An 18,371-nucleotide genomic window follows, 5' to 3' on the forward strand; every position below is an offset into this window, starting at 1 on the left:
GTGAATGATATGCAAATGACTAGCTAACACTAATAAACACAATGAATATCAAATAAAAGCAAGTAAAAGAAATGGGCCGAATGACTCGGTAGCATAAGCGATTTTGTAATCAAAGTGAGCACAAAGTGGATTTAAAACAATTAATTAAAAAAACCTAGTCTCTAGTCCGTCCCGGTGGCTACTCGGTTCTCATACTCAAGGTATCATTGCAAACACACACAACCATACACAATGCATTGTGTGATACTATCAATCATGCATATGCAAAGAGAATTGGGATATAAGACTTCAATTCATGCATGTAGGCCATCGGGTCTCTTAATCTACGATGAACGCAAAGGGATAAGCACCTAATATTATGGATTAATGTTCCCCCTTGGGGCTCGGCTTGGCTAACACCCTAGTTTCACACTCAAAGATCAATTAACCATAACTCTCCCATGCACATTCCTAAATTAACCCAAAACCCCATCATCAATACACATAATTAATAGCTATGCAATGAAAAACTCAATTAATTAAGGAAATCATGCAATGGGTTTAACAATTCTCAATCGAACACATTAGATGCAATCCCTAGACTATACAATCCAAGAATACAATCAAATATGTCATTCCCATAGATCCAATCACACAACTATCACGAAATTAAAAGAGAGAAATCGAAGCTACGATTCTTTGAGCATACCTTGAGTAATCGAAACCTTGCACCCACCGTTCGGGACTAGAAACTAGAAAGAGAACTTAGCCACTCATTATAATGAGAATAAACATCAATTTTATAGATGAAAACCAATGTTTACAAACAAGATCACAAGAACTAAGTAAAATCCTAGAGAGAGAAAGAGAGAGAAAAACAATGGAGGCAAGAAGTTGGAGGAGATGAATTGTGTGAAGGAAGACCCAATTTTAGGGTTTTCTTCTCTTTTTACAATAGAAAATACCTAACTACCCTTATAAAATCGTTTCCCATTGGTTACATACATGATTTACCCTAAGTGCCCTTGAAATTTCGGTGCAGAAAATTGCAGATTCGCCGTAGGTGTCCGGACGGGTGTCCGGACACTTCATGCGTCCATCAACTTTGAAGCCTCTGCCTCAATTTGTGAAGAAAGCGTCCGGACGGGTGTCCGGACAGGTGTCCGGACAGGTGTCCGGACACCTTGGGAAGTGTCCCGACACCTCACAGCAAAAAGTGCCCAAAAAGTGCTCCAACTTGCCCGAACAAGGTCCGATTCCTACAAAACCAAGGGGAAACATTTGTAAGTGTAAAATTAAGCTAAAATGCAATCAAATACATTAACTAAGTGCTAGAACATCCTAATTAAAGGACATTAGAACCTCAAAATAGAGGTCCAATCACACCCCCCAACTTAGACGTTGCTAGTCCCTAGCAATGAAACCACTACCTAAAACTAAAATCTACTAAATAAAATCCTAACTCACTGACGTAGGCATCACGGTTGCATTTAGCGCATGCAACAAGCCTTTAAACCCCTAGGTCACCCCAGTGGACGAGTTGTAGTCTCGTGAGGGCTTATCAGAGCGATACCCACAAACACTTGCCAAGGGATCCACTATTACTTTGAAAGTACCATAAATGATTCTTAAATTCTCACATGCAAGAAATAGAGCTAATCCCCTAATTCCCCCGCTAGTCGAAAACATGCAAAATCTTTGGACAACCAATCTCAATCTCCTCAAAGATGACTAAGAACATTTTATATTATGTAAAATATATGTGCAATCACGCAAGGCAACTCAACACATTTGCACAAGTAAAACCTTGTTATGGAACCTTTTGGTGTTCATAAATCCCCAATCCCGAATGTACACAAAAACATAAAAGCATTGTGCTAAGTGAATGACTTACACAATTGAATTAAATGTATGTGCTTATAAAAGATAATTTGGATGGGCATAGCTTTGAGAAAGAAATCACCTACAAGAGCAATTAATGCATTCACCAACTCACTTGCTTACCTTGGATCAAATTCATCAAAAGGTTAAATGGGTTGTAATGTGGTCATGGGACAAGGTATGAAGAATTTGGATCTAGGTAACAAGTTGTAAGGTTAAGTACAAACATGTGAGCTAAATTCTCATTTTTGTCACCCCTTCCATTGTACCACAATTTCAAACACTTCTCATCCTTTACACACAAAGGATTAACTTTATTGCATACACCTTCTTTTTCTTTTCTTTTTTTTTTTTTTTTTTTTTTTTTTTTTACAACAACCCTCATAATTTTTTTTCGTAATAAGGAGGGATAATATCACTACTGATTTATTTTTCAAGCTCCTACTCAACCTTGCAACCAAAGGTGGGAAATATTTAAGGAAGTGGTTCACACAAGGCTTGTAAGTGAACTAAAAAGGCTTAAAGAAATTTAGGCTTATAATCACTCACAAATGAATAGGCTAGGCTCAAATCTCTCAACCTAATGAATCATTCAATCCTAAGTTCACAGGCAAGCGGCAAAATACAAAAATCACACTTCTCAGTAATCAAATGTAATGTTTACAAAGCTATTGAAGAACACGCGCTAAGATGTCAAATGAATATCAATGAAAAACATCACCCGAAACCCAATGTGTATCAATGAAGAATGGCTCAAAAGAATGAGAAGGGATAAAAGGTAGTTTTTCAGGCAAAAGAATCCAAAAACGCAGTCATACAAATGCTTCAATGCCAAGATGTCTGCTTAACTACACGATTTTATATCAAACTAGGTCCCAATCATCCAAAGAAAGATTGATTACAATTATCCCACTCAATTGCATGTATCAACTTCACAAAAGAAATCAAGAAACCTACTCTACACTTGCACGTTTGAACAAGAATAATAAATTAACGTTCAAATTGGTAGTGAATCTCAAAAGCGTCTACCCATCCCCTCCTAAAGTCCATCTAGCATGTATGAACAACAAAGCACAACACAATAGGATAGAGGGTAGGAAATCATACCATTCTCTTCAAAAGTGGTCGGAATCATGAGAAACGAAGCATATCCTGAAAAAGTTAATACCAACCACACTATCCAAGCATGACACAACAAGACTTTTTTTTTTTTTTTTTTTTTTTCAAAATTTTCAAATTTTTGATATTCACAAAAGCACACCAAAATAAAGCAAGTTTCACAATGAATTCACAATTCACTCACCCCCCAACTTAAATGAGACATTGTCCCCAATGTCAAGAATGAAAAACAAGGCAAGAACAAATTGTGAGATGCATTGTGAACATACAAAAACACACCAAAATTGAAATCAAATCAAAACTAATCACAACCATACTATGGTACAAGGGTGGAGTCTAACCATGACACATGGGAGAATTGGGATCCTTGAGATTCCAAGAACATCCTCATAATCACTACTCCCATGTTGAGGAACATGACGGACCACGCATGATTCGGTCCCTTTTTCCCGAAACTCACATGGAAAAAATTGTAATTGGGATTTGGGACGCCATACTTTTTTAATTTCTGTAAAAAATTTCTGTGCAAAGTAGCATTTAGAGGACTTTTTAAATCCACTTGGTAAAGGTATTTTTTTTGGTTTTTGAGGCGGCACTTGGTATGATTCAACTTTGAGTGGGGAAGGCTCTAAAGCTCCTAAAAGAGAGGACAAAAATCCCACACCGTAAATAGTTAAGGATTTCAAAACTCCTTTCATAGCATCTCCCTCAATCAAAAGTTTACTACCTTTCTCAACCAATGCTAGTACAACCTCAATTGAATCATGTGCAAGTGTCAACTTTAATTTGTCCTCAACATGAGAGTGAATATAAAGTTTAGGGACGTACTCAATTTCCCTCCCAAGGTCTAACTTGTTCCCCTTTTTTCTCACTTTATTTTCCTCTTTCTCTTCATTTCTCTTATCTTCGCTCTTTTCCTCAACCTTTTCAACTTGAGCATTGTCCTTGTCTCGACATGATCTATCTCCAACTATAACATTTTTCACCTCACCACCCACTTCTTCCACTAATTTCTCATCCTCACTTACCTTAGGAGTCATGGTATTGTCAATTACTATCCCACTCCTTGAGGTAATGATGGGTTGTTCTTGTTCTTGCACATTCAACCCCTCACTTGAAGTTTCGAATTGAAATTCTAATGTTTGAGTGATCTTTGTCAATTGGCTTCTTAAATCTTCCAAGGCTCTATTGGTTTGCTCACGAAATTCAAATCTCTTTTGATTAACCTCCAATTGAGCTTCCATGAATATTTGAAGCGTATCCTCAAGTGATCTCTCTTGGGGTGGGGTGCATGGTTGGTAAGATGGCGGAGCTATACATTGGTGTGAAGATTGTGCTTGCCTAAAGGGTTGGTACTCATGTGCATGAATGTAGTCAAAAGGAGGAGGTGCATGTAAATTTTGTCCGAAGGGAGCATATTGTGGCACTTGTGGCATTTGATAATACATAGGTGGGTAGACATTTTGTGGGGCAAATTGCGCCGCATTGTCTTGTTGAAGTGGTTGAGGTGCATTTTGCAAAGCATGCTCAACTTGAACATTTTGCAAATTTTGGGCATTGCCAATTTGGACATCTTGCCCTTGCACCGGATTCATCAACTCATCAATATTCACATTTTGCAAAAGACGACGCAATGCATCAAGATTCATATCACCCCCACGTACACTCCCCGCATCACTCACATTTATATCACCACCTATCCCATCTCTATTAGACCCATGCCCACTAACATTATCTCTAGGTTGAGACATGATGGCAAGAAACAATAGCAAGTAACACACAAAAGTAGCAATCAACCACGTCAAGTAACACAAGATTTTTTTTTTATTTTTTTTTTATTTTTTTTCAATTAATGAACAACCAAGAACAATATTAAGCAAGAACAAGAGCAAGGATAGGAATAGAGCAACAATCAACCTTAGGAACAATAACACACCAAGATGTAGCAAGTAGTGATAAAAATAAAAATGCACACAGCTCTCTCAAACAACGTATCACTACCAAGCAGCAAACAAGGTGGCATCCATCGCCCACAGGAATCTAAGTTAGCCCCATCCGCCAAGTTCTCCTCACAAATTTTTTTTTTTTTTTTTAGCAACTATACTAAATCAACTACTCTAGAAAGCAAGGAAAATGAAGGAACGAAGTTACCCTTGAAGCGTGACCGTGCTCCTTCCTTATTTGATGGCGTTTAATAGCATAAAGCTAGCATCTACAAGCGACCGACACCATCTTTGACACTCGCTTCCCCGGCAACGGCGCCAAAAACTTGACCGACACCTAAGTGTGTGTGTGTACTTACCCCAAGTGTAGGGTATCGTCAAGTAATAAACCGGTGAGTCCGGTATCGATCCACGAGGAAGCAATGCAAATTTGAAGTGAATGATATGCAAATGACTAGCTAACACTAATAAACACAATGAATATCAAATAAAAGCAAGTAAAAGAAATGGGCCGAATGACTCGGTAGCATAAGCGATTTTGTAATCAAAGTGAGCACAAAGTGGATTTAAAACAATTAATTAAAAAAACCTAGTCTCTAGTCCGTCCCGGTGGCTACTCGGTTCTCATACTCAAGGTATCATTGCAAACACACACAACCATACACAATGCATTGTGTGATACTATCAATCATGCATATGCAAAGAGAATTGGGATATAAGACTTCAATTCATGCATGTAGGCCATCGGGTCTCTTAATCTACGATGAACGCAAAGGGATAAGCACCTAATATTATGGATTAATGTTCCCCCTTGGGGCTCGGCTTGGCTAACACCCTAGTTTCACACTCAAAGATCAATTAACCATAACTCTCCCATGCACATTCCTAAATTAACCCAAAACCCCATCATCAATACACATAATTAATAGCTATGCAATGAAAAACTCAATTAATTAAGGAAATCATGCAATGGGTTTAACAATTCTCAATCGAACACATTAGATGCAATCCCTAGACTATACAATCCAAGAATACAATCAAATATGTCATTCCCATAGATCCAATCACACAACTATCACGAAATTAAAAGAGAGAAATCGAAGCTACGATTCTTTGAGCATACCTTGAGTAATCGAAACCTTGCACCCACCGTTCGGGACTAGAAACTAGAAAGAGAACTTAGCCACTCATTATAATGAGAATAAACATCAATTTTATAGATGAAAACCAATGTTTACAAACAAGATCACAAGAACTAAGTAAAATCCTAGAGAGAGAAAGAGAGAGAAAAACAATGGAGGCAAGAAGTTGGAGGAGATGAATTGTGTGAAGGAAGACCCAATTTTAGGGTTTTCTTCTCTTTTTACAATAGAAAATACCTAACTACCCTTATAAAATCGTTTCCCATTGGTTACATACATGATTTACCCTAAGTGCCCTTGAAATTTCGGTGCAGAAAATTGCAGATTCGCCGTAGGTGTCCGGACGGGTGTCCGGACACTTCATGCGTCCATCAACTTTGAAGCCTCTGCCTCAATTTGTGAAGAAAGCGTCCGGACGGGTGTCCGGACACCTTGGGAAGTGTCCCGACACCTCACAGCAAAAAGTGCCCAAAAAGTGCTCCAACTTGCCCGAACAAGGTCCGATTCCTACAAAACCAAGGGGAAACATTTGTAAGTGTAAAATTAAGCTAAAATGCAATCAAATACATTAACTAAGTGCTAGAACATCCTAATTAAAGGACATTAGAACCTCAAAATAGAGGTCCAATCAGTAATCTCAATTGTTGGCTGGTGTCCTCTATATGGGGATGAAAATGGAAAAAAGAAGAAAGAAAAAAAAACAGCATCCTGTGTTGATTAGACCTGTAATTTACTTGTTTGAGTGGAATTATTATTTACCTTATCCGTTCCTTTGGAGGAAACTTCGCAGGGACTTCTTTGAGTGATAGCGAGTTTTCTTCTTAGAGTTTGTTTAAAGCTTCTGTGTATTTATTGTTGTTAGATTTTATTATGTTTGTCTTAAACCTTTCTAGTGTTTATTTTTATGATAAATGCACGATTCAGGACTTTGGTATAATTATGGTAGTCGAGGCTAGTTTAGTTTTTTCGCACATACCAGTAGGGACAGATCGTTAAATATACTATGTTGGATGTAACCATTTTGAGCTACACAGGTGCTCCTAGATATGCAAATCTCGATTGGAATTAACTAGTCGTCAACTCGTATGATTGTATGTGATGGTATTAAATACTTTGGATATCAAATATTCTTGAACTAAGATAATAGTTACATATTTAAATCTAACTAAAAAGGTAATTTATTATTATTTTTAATTCTATTAAAGTCAGTGTACTTTTTTTTTTTTTTTTTTTTTGAAAAGGTCAAAAGACCCAATATATATTTCAGAACTCACCACGTGAGTAAAAGAAATGGAGACCATCAAAGGTACTCGGGCCACCATAATGATGGAATACAACCAAAATAAGAAAGTTGGACAAGACATATAATAATAAGACATAAATCAGCTTATAAGACACCTTATACTAATTCTCCTCCTAGGCCTTGCATATCTCTTTCCCAAGCTAGCTTCTCTGCATAAACAATATTCACAACCGAGCTAGGAACTTCCTCAATCCAGACCTGCATGTCTTGGACAAGGAGCGCATGTTTGGCCATGGAATGAGCAGCCGAATTTGCTGTACGTCGCACAAAGACAACCTTCCAACTCCTGAAATAGCCTAGCAATCTCTTGATTTCCTCTATCACTTTACTCCATACCGCACGGTTTGGAACACTCCCATTAATTGCATTAACAATGACAGCAGAATCACCTTCAAATATCAACTCAGTAAAGCCCAACTCCGAAGACAATTTCACTGCTTGTAAACAAGCCAAAGCTTCAGCCAAGGTCGAGTCTAGTATAGTAGATCTCACCAATGCACAACTGGCCAAAACGTCTCCATATTCATCTCTAAATACAATACCCAGACCTGTACGATTAGTTTGAGTATGTATAGCAGCATCCCAATTAGATTTAACGACATTCCTAGGAGGACCTCGCCAGAACTCTAGTATCCGTTGATTATTCTCCGAAATTCCGCCAGGTTGAGGGACTTCCAAGCTTTGTTTAGCTTTAATAAAATCATCAGCTGTATGAATGCCTCTCAAGGCTATCTGTGTAGGATGCATAAAATTCCCTTCATGTACAAACTTATTTCTCCTTAACCAGATCATCCGCATTGTGATTGCCAAAGTAGCTACTTCTTGAGTAGAAAGAACACACCTTATATCATTCCAAAACTGCCCAAATGACCCATTGAAGTACGAATTCAGCTTTTGTAATTTTCGGAGACTAACACAAAATACATCTCGTGCCGAAGGGCATTCCCAAAGTGCATGGAGTGTTGTTTCATTATTCTGCTTACACAATGGACAAACCGGGTTATCAAGAATATGCCTATGATGTAACAAAGAATTAGTAGGCAATATTTCATGGACTGCACTCCAAAGAAAAACCCTCGTGGAAGGAGGGACATTCAAGGACCATATATGAGTCCAAACCGTAGTACAAGGATTAGCTATTGGCTCCGAACAAGAAGCAGATGGTCTTTCTCTTATTTCAATCGCACGGTAATATCCACTTCTCACTGTGTATGAACCATTGGATGTCCCATTCCAATATACTGAATCACTAACATAAGGAGACCCAATTGGTTGTTTCAATATCATGCTTGCTGTTTCCACCTCAAACAATTCCTCTAATAGTCTAACATTCCACCACCCAATTGACCAATCTATAAGAGTATCCACCATAGCTGTCCTGGGAATGCCTAGCTCTTCTATATTAACAGTATATATAATTGGTTCCGGCAACCAATTATTCTCCCAAATATGTACTGTTGCTCCATTCCCTATCCTCCACCTCAATCCATCTTCTATCAGATATCGTACATTCAAGAAGCTTTTCCACAAGTAAGAAGCATTTCTCTTCTTCTCCACCTTGAGGAAATCAGTGTTCGGAAAATATTTGGCTTTCAATACACGACTGGATAACGAGGTTGGGTTTATAATGATTCTCCAACACTGTTTCGCAAGTAATGCATCATTGAACGCCGCAATATTTCTAAAACCCATCCCTCCATTTTTCTTCGATTCACAGAGTTTAGGCCAAGAAAGCCAAGCTTTATAAGTACTTTTAGAATTATCACCCCACCACACTCTACGTAGGATTTGATCCACCTCAGTACAAAGACTCTTAGGAAATTGAAATAATTGCATTGCATACGTGGGTATAGCTTGTAACACAGATTTAATAAAAACTTCTTTACCTGCCTTGGATAAGTTTCTATGTGACCAACTCATGACCTTCTTCCTCATTTTATCTAAGATATAAAGAAATGCCGACTTCCGTGATCTTCCAACGATTGCCGGCAACCCCAAATATCTATCATAATTTTTTGCCTCCACAGCCCCAATCATAGAAATCATCCGTGCTTTCTGTAAAGGAGAAGCAAATCGGCTGAAAAAAATACTGGTCTTGCTGTAGTTGATCATTTGACCCGAGACTCTTCCATACTCAGTTAGAATACTGAAAATACACTCCCAATCCTCGTCTTTGACACGACAAAAAATAAGGCTATCATCGGCAAAAAGCAGGTGAGAAACACGTAGCCTGCCTCTACCAAATGGGAATCCACGAAAAGTATGAGCAGCATGCGCAGCATTTAAATTACTACTCAAGGCTTCCGTGCATAAGACAAAAAGAAGGGGAGAGAGTGGGTCACCCTGCCTAATACCTCTTGTTGGGATAATCAAGTCCGTAGTAGAACCATTGACAAGGACTCTGTATGTCACCGAACTGATACATTGCATAATCCACTTCTGCCATTCATCAGAAAAGCCTAAACGAACCATAATCTCTTGTACAAACTGCCATTCCACCCTGTCATAAGCTTTACTCATATCGAGTTTCACCGCCATGTAACTTGTTCTACTCCGGGCTAATAAACTCATGGAATGCAACGCCTCATAGGCCACAATGACGTTATCTGTAATTAGCCTGTCTCTGATAAAAGCAGACTGATTACCTCGTACACATTTATGTAATATAAGTCCCAATCTGTTAGCCAAGATTTTTGAGATAATTTTGTATGATACATTACATAAACTGATGGGGCGAAATTCAGTTACCTTGAGTGCTTCTTTTGTTTTGGGAATCAAAGCAATATGAGTAAGGTTGACATCAGACTCCATAACTCCAGAAGCAAAAAATTCAAGCACAGCTTCTATCACACATTCACCCACTGTATCCCAATGGCTATGATAAAATCCAGCAGAAAAACCATCCGGGCCTGGAGCTTTTTGATTACTTATACTACGTATAGCATTCCACACATCCTCTCTAGTAACCATTCTACATAAATCTTCATTCATCTCCGTATCAACCACCTTTGTTACTGGATCCAGAAAAGAGTAATCCTGCACTTCATTACCTGCCGAGAACAAATTGGAAAAATATTCATGAAATGCTTCAGCGACACCCACCTCTGTACTCCTCAAACCCCCATCCTCATCAACTATCTGATCAATTCGCTTCAAATTCTGTCTTATTTTCATACTAGTATGGAAAAAACTGGTATTTTGATCGCCAGCTTGCAACCAATGTTGCTTACTCTGATTTTTGAGCACCTCTTCTTCTTGCTCACGCAATTCATTTAACTGCTGTCTTACTACCGATATCTCCTCTTGTTTACCAGCATCCTCATTAGCAACTAGTGAATCCAATCTTCTCTTCAAGACTTTTTCTGTGTTGCTATTTTTTTGTCTCTCCTTAACCATCCATTGCTGAATTTTTGGGCCACATTGTTGAAGGTTATTCTGCAGACTTTTCAAAGCCATATGACCACCCTCCCTACCAGGACTACGTACCCATTGTTGTCTCACCAATTGCTTGCATATTTCCTTGGCTCCTAAGTTCGGCTCGTAACGGAATCGCTTAGTATGGGCACCTCTTCGTAATACTCGATCATCCCAACATACATAATGACAGCTGTGATCAGATGATATAGTATTAATGTACTCAACTTGGTAGCTACCCCACTTCACTAACCAATCCACAGTAGCCAAAGATCGATCCAATCGTTCCTTAATAAAAGACTCAGGGCACCCTCGCCTATTACTCCATGTATATTTATTCCCCCTGAACCCCAAGTCTAACAAGTTACAATCTGCTATTGCATTATTAAAATCATCCATCAATGAACCACATCTGACACTACCCCCAACTTTCTCTCCACCATTTGAAATGGCATTAAAATCTCCTACACATAACCAAGGAGATTGTATCGAACCAGAAAGAAAACGTAACAAATCCCATGAAAATTTCCTCTGTGACGCCTCAGGATGACCATAAAAGCAGGTTAAATTCCACGAAAAAACATCAGACCCTTCCTTAATTTCAACATGAATGTGCCGAGTAGAATAAGAAAGCACTGAAATATCCACCTCTTCCTTCCATAGTAACATCAAACCACCCCTAGAACCTATTGAATCCACTGCCAAACCATGTTTGAAGTGGAGTTTATTGCGAACAAAATCAATTTTAGAAGAATGTAGTTTTGTCTCTATTAAGAAACAAATGCGTGGGGACTTTATTCTGACCAAATGGCCAAGTTCATGGATTGTAGATCGGTTCCCAAGCCCTCTACAATTCCAGGCTAGAAGACTCATTGATCTTGGCGGGGCTGTTGAACAGCCTCCGCCAAAATAATACACTGCTTCTTATTCTCCCCTATCTCGACTTCCGCCAATCTTTTCCCATTGTCTTTACTTCTTCCCACATTATCTTCGACAATCTCCATAGTTTGAGCAGTATTTTCTCCAATGGCCCGTGCTCTCCTCTTCCAACTAGTTTTCTGGCATTTTTTTTCTGTAGTATGGACATCTCGAGAAATCATAGCTTGCACCACTACCTCATTCGCCTTTGTGGACTTGTCCATAACATCCATGGACTTATTACCATGGGCCCCCAATGGGCCCTCTTCATAATCTACAATTAAAAAGGGATCAACATTAGGGGTAATTAACCCTTGATTTGTTGTAACCGATTTATTTGCACATTCCTCAAAAATAGCCACTTTTTCAACTCCGTGATTTGCTGATGATAACTCCTCAAAAGCAGTTCCCACCTTAGCTGGCTCCCGTGATTGACTCCCATCAGCACTTTGACTCTTTTGATTGCCTTCCTCCGGTTTCCACCGATGTGTACTAGTTCAAATATGATATCATTGTTTTTGACATTAGAGATTATGTAAATTTTTAGGTCATATTTTCTATCCGTCTCAATTTTTTTTTCCTTATTTTGACATTAGACATCATGTAAATTTGCAGTTCAGATTCCAAACCTTGCACCACATTAGTAGCATCAACTTCGAGCACAAACTCCCAAAAATCACCCTCCAAAATTCTACGTAACAAACAAGACACTGCTAAAACTTCAGCAAAAGTGGGATCCACACAACCACTAATCTTCTCAGACAAACAAAGCATAGACTCTCTCGATTGTTCCTCAAGATAGCACCCACCACAATAGCATTCAAATCCTCAAAGAAAGCTCCATCTACATTGAGCTTAAAACAACCAACACTTGGTGCCAACCATAGACCTCTCGGAACTGTAGAAGAATCATTTTGTGTTTCAAAACTGTGGAATTGCACGCATGACAGCAAAGGATAAAAATTGAGTTGTGAAGTTACATACTTGAGAAGCTTATCAGGCCAATGTCCCTTATGTACAATAGAATTTCAGGACCTCCAGAGCACTCAGATAGCTACAACAAATTGAACTTGTATCATAATGATCCATATCTCAAAATTGAAGCCAACCAATCCAAAAAGCACATACCTCGCCCCGATCAAAAGCCTCACAAGGTGCCAAAGCACACCATAGTCTTCTAGCAATTTGACAATTTTTGAAAACATGATCCACATCTTCCATCTCACCCCCATAACCAAGACATATAGCATGACAACTAATATGTCTTCGAAGAAGATTTGAATGCGTGAGTATAGTATTAGTAGCCGCCAACCACAATAAATGTTTACTTTTCATTGGCACATCTACACATGTATTTTCCATAACTTAGCCCAAGGGAATATCCCTCCGTTGCGAGTAGGAGACTTAGTAGAATTATTCTTATTCTGATTCAATCAGTTCATCGCTAAATGATAAGCACTCTTGATCGAATATCGACCATTAGATTCCCAATGCCAAATTTGAACATCCAACGTTCTCTCACCGGGAAGAGACAAAGAAAGAATGATATCAACTTCAAATGGCAAGAAAATATTTCTCACGTGTGAACTATCCCACTGTCGAGTACTGCCATCTATAAGGGAGCTCACACACTCAAACTTAGGGTCCGTTTGATGCACAATTTTAACAATAACATATATTGTAGCATATATGATAGATAATAAATGATTGTAATAAATAGTAGCATATATGGTTCCTGAAATGTTGGTAGGTGTTTGGTTGCAGTAGCATATATGGCGTTAAAATTGTTATGTAAATTACGTACATAGTATTATGCATTTAAGTTGTAACATATTAAAATAAATAGGAAATTTTTTATGATAATATGATAAAAACATTTAAGTTAATTTAATAAGATAAAAAAAAAGTTACATGAATTTATAACATGAAATTATTTATATAGTATATAATAATCAATTAATCTGGACCATTTATCTTCGTGCATTTGTGGTGGTTTACCACGACATCTTTTGGAGCTTGAATCGGAGAACCAATCCGAAGAAATGATGAAATCAGAGGATATCACACAACACGAGTACGTTGTCCCCAAATCAATCCCAATCTCAGCTTAAGAATCACATAATGAAAACAAATCACAAATTTGTGGAGGCAGGGCGGTGGGTTCACTGATTGAACGACGCACCAGATGGTGGGTGCATTGTTGGAGAGGATGAGAGAGATATGAGAGAAAGAGAGAAAGTACAGGGGGATAATTGTTGGGTCTAAATTAACCTTACTAGCAAGTGTACTAGTCGGCGACTACAGCACAATGATAAGCAAGGGTCGAATCCACAGGGATGGAGTTATGTCTAATCCAAATGTATACTTGTATGTATGTATGTACAATGCAAACAAAGTAAAGATCAACTCAAGATTGTTTGGGTTGGTAATTAAACTAAGACAAGCTAATAGTAAAGTATTTTTGGTATTTTCTTAGAATAGGGATGCAACTAATGCAAATGAGTTGAACACCAAGGCTTTGGAATCCCCCTTGGGAAATGACTTGCAATGACACAAATTCACACACATATTTGCTAATTCGGGCATAACGAATCCGTACCTAAGTCGGTTTTAGCGCACCTAAGCCAAATCTCCCTAAAATCGATTACTAGCCATCTTATTGGTCTAGGTCGGATATTCCTAAGTACATTCTAGCCATCTTATTGGTCTAAACATGCATAGGAATTCATGGAGTTCTATGGAGATTAGGATTCATACAAATTGTCACCTAATTAAAGGGAGACACATTCATAATCAAGTGTTTCAAGAAGCATAATCTACTTGACATATTATTGTCTAAGCAAATTCTCCAAACAATTTCATCCAAAAACCTAAAGTGTTGGCCAAACACCACAAGCATGAAGAAATTGCAATCAAATATGGAAACACAAGATTTATACCCAAATCAACTCATATGTATGTAAATCAAGTCATAAACAAAGTCATCAAACCCAAGGCTTCATCCTAGCCTTGGCACAAGAGGTTTAGTTACACATAATGAGAGAAAAACACAAGAGAATAGATGAGAAAGTCATGAATAAACTCAATTAGTTGAGTAAATCCAAGTTGAGCTGAAGAATCTCTCCTCCTAGCTCCAAGAATCGCCTTCCCCCTCTGGTTTCGCTCCCCAGAAAATCAGTTCTAGGTCTAAAAACTCCCGTAGCTCGGACAAATCGCGACTTAAAACACCTCAGAAAATTGCTTTTCACGCCTAGGCGCGTTGTTTTCACGCCTAGGCGTGCACAACTTAAAATTCAAGTCCAACTCTCTGGACTGGGCGTGCAGGAGTGATCCTGGGCGTGCACAATTTGTGCGCCTAGGCGCGCCACGCCTAGGCGCGCGCCTAGGCGCGTTACCCCTAGGCACATGATTCAAATGACCATAACTTCTCCATATGACCTCCGATTTGCATGATTTTAGATTCTACGGAAAGCTTGAGATGTCTAGTTTCCAATGCCTTTTGTTGCGCTCAATTCCAATAACGTGACAGAAAGTTATGACTATTTGAACACACGAAGGTCGGTGGACATTTTCTTCAATTCAGCCCTTTTTCCGTCGCTTTTCATCCAAACCGCAATCAACCTATCAAAATACAAATCAACACATAAATACACTCATTATTTATCAAAAGAAAGCTTAAGAGGGGGATATTTCTACCAAAAACAATAGGTATTATCATAACTATCAATAATGATGAGGAGAGAGAAGATATGAAAGAATAGGAGAGGAAGGAAAAGTAGATGGGCAATATGGTCAGTTCAATAAAAAACGAGGGTAGAATGGAAAAATGTTACAAAAGTGTCTCAAATGGGACAATTTTAAAAATGGTTATATATTATTTTGGAAATGTCTCGGTTTTTGTGTCAAAGAATTGTTATTTGGTTGGTCACAATAATATATAATGAAAAGACAATATATGGTACAGAACACACCCGTAATCCTCATTAGGTAGGTGAGATATAGATTTAAAGGAATGACGAGTTGGCAACCAAGGATCCACACCAATCTATAAACCGATGCCACTACCAACCCTCCATCTCACACCCCTGCAAATCAAACCAATAGACTACCAATTGTAGGAATTTCTATTATTTTTAATATAATATTTGCTTAAAAATATAAATGAGTGTCTGAAGAATATCAATATAATTAGAATCCATAGGTGTAGAAGTATTAATATATCAAATAATTATTGGTCCTTTTTTATTCCTTAAAAGATCACCGAATTAACTGGCACTATATTTTTCATGCAAACAAAAAACAAAAAATAAAAAAGATGTTTTGGATATGAATTAATATGGTAGACTCAAACACAGGTAGGATCATACATTGCACGTGTTAAATCGACATTGACATGATATAAACAACGTCGTTGTGATCTCCTAATCCCATAATGAAATTGAAATAAAACGTTCAAGTTCCAACACCTATATAAACACCATGCCCTCTCCCTCCTATCTGCACCCTACACTGATTCACAGAACACATACAAGTTTCGTATTATTGTTCAGATTAGCAATTCATTGAAGGCAGCGTCTTCTTCTTCTCCTTCAAGTTTCGTAGGTTTTTTTCCCCAATCGTGATCAACGCATTCTTGCTTGCTCCATCTTCTGAAGTACAATCAAGTAATCGTCTTGTTTTCAATAATATTACAATTGTATTCTCTGATTTTGATGAGCTAGGGATTTCTTTTGCTTTCCTTTCTCTTCTTCTTCTTCTCTTGTGTTGCTCTGTTTGGCTACCTTGAGTAATTGTGGAAATTAAGAAGTAAGTATTACAGTATTGGTTAAAATTTGCATATATTTGTACTTCGATTTCTACATAGCTCTGAGGTTTGGGGGGTTTTTGTTTTTATTTTACATATACAAAAGGCGGATTTGATTATTTGTGGCTTTCTTGAACTAACATTTTAACTAGACAATATTGATTCTTATTGTTTTTTCTTGTCATCTTTGCAATGTATTTTTGTAAAGAATTGTTCAAACCGAGAAGCACGTAGGCATTAGGGTTTTGTGACTATGCTTTCTTTGCATGATGGTCTGCTTGGTGAAACCTTTTTTCTGTACAATGTTGATGTTCTTATTGTGATTTTGGTGATCTCTACATTAATGTATGTATGATGACGAAATTTCCAGTGTTGTTCGAACCAGGGAATGAGAAATTTCTGGTGTTTTGTGGCTATGATTTATATGCATGATGGCTTGGTTGGTGATCGTTTTTAATTGGGTGTTTGGTTGGTAAACATAGCGACTTAACATAATGATATGGTGCACAGATGACAGATTTGGGTAGCAAGATATGGCAAGGAAGAGAAAGTCAACAGCAAAGCCACCCCCTATGAAGCGTATGCCCAAGCTTGATACTGTTTTCAATTGTCCCTTCTGCAATCATGCGGAAAGCGTGAAATGTCAAATGTAAGTGTGAATTTCTCTATTTGATTGTTTTCAATTTAGATATTCTGAAGTTAATTTCATGGATTTCTTTTCATTGAGATTTTGTGAGCCATATTTGTGTTGTTAATCTGCTTTACACTCTTGCACACAAGTATCTATCAACACAGAATGTATTTGTCTATTGCTATATAGATCAGAGTGAGAATAACTTGTATTGTGCTTAGGAAGCAATTGTCAAGTAAAGGAAAGGGTGAATCTGTGTCGAGCTAAAATGTTTGTTCTTAGGATGCGGGTTTCTATAAGGTTTCCTTTATAGTTATAGTAGGTATAGCGCCTCCAACAACTCATCATCCTTGTCCCATTGCTTATAAACAAGGAATCCATTTATTTACCATTCTGTGATTAAATAGTGTGCTTATTTATAGAAATTTTAGACTCTGAATTAAGGATAATGAGTTGTTATTGTTCTAGTTGCGTTCATTTGCTTGTGTGTTTCTACTGTTGAATATTAAAAATGACAAATGGAGTAATCTGTTTGTATATATGCTTACAGTAATAAGAAGTACATGACTGGAGTGGCTGAATGTATCATCTGCCAAGAGATATATCGCACAAAAATCAATGGTATGCGTATTCCATCAATGTTTTTCTTGTTTCTTTTTCCCTTTTTTTTCATGGCAATAGAGGTGGACTGACTCTCTCTCTCTCTCTCTCTGGTTCCTTGCAGCTCTAACTGAACCTATTGACATGTAAGTTGAGAGATTCTCATTGTTATTTGCACATCTTTTTTTAGAAATTTACAGATCTTAATTAGTATATGCTAAAATTTGCTTGTAGATACAGCGAATGGATCGATGAATGCGAACGCGTCAACAACCTTGAAGATGAAGGCACTCCACAAGCTGGTCGGTCGGCATCTCGGGAATTCTAATAACAAACATGAGGAACGTTGAAGACGAAGTGAAGTCCAAAATACATACATACATACATATATATATATATATATATATATATATATATGTATATATGTATGTATAGAGGTTTCTTTTGTTGAGCAATTTGATAGTGTTAGGACTTAGGAAGGACTAAATTGATAAGGATTGTGCATAGGTCTTTTTTTTTTTTTCATATACTGCATCTAGTGTTGATTAGACTTGCAATTTATTTGTGAGTGGACTTATTATTTACCTTACTCGTTCCCTTGGAGGAAACTTCTCAGGGACTTCTTTGAGTGATGACA

At 37.8% G+C, this 18,371-nt stretch overlaps 1 protein-coding gene across 1 annotated transcript; it reads left to right on the forward strand.

Moving 5' to 3' along the window:
- Positions 1-17,036: 17,036 nt before the first annotated feature.
- Positions 17,037-18,062, forward strand: LOC119985470 (transcription elongation factor 1 homolog). Its single transcript, XM_038829768.1, has 4 exons — positions 17,037-17,152; positions 17,685-17,755; positions 17,859-17,880; positions 17,969-18,062. Exons 1-4 carry the CDS (start codon positions 17,037-17,039, stop codon positions 18,060-18,062), a joined length of 303 nt encoding a protein of 100 aa, XP_038685696.1.
- Positions 18,063-18,371: the final 309 nt, after the last annotated feature.

Source organism: Tripterygium wilfordii, chromosome 19, assembly GCF_013401445.1.
Source record: "Tripterygium wilfordii isolate XIE 37 chromosome 19, ASM1340144v1, whole genome shotgun sequence".
Taxonomy (NCBI): domain Eukaryota; kingdom Viridiplantae; phylum Streptophyta; class Magnoliopsida; order Celastrales; family Celastraceae; genus Tripterygium; species Tripterygium wilfordii.

Bases quoted from the DNA above. Each gene is read 5' to 3' on its own strand.
- LOC119985470 (XM_038829768.1), top strand. From the start codon at position 17,037: ATGGCAAGGAAGAGAAAGTCAACAGCAAAGCCACCCCCTATGAAGCGT. The intron at 17,756-17,858 runs GTATGCGTATTC...GGTTCCTTGCAG, and splicing joins ATATCGCACAAAAATCAATG to CTCTAACTGAACCTATTGAC. The intron at 17,881-17,968 runs GTAAGTTGAGAG...ATTTGCTTGTAG, and splicing joins CTAACTGAACCTATTGACAT to ATACAGCGAATGGATCGATG.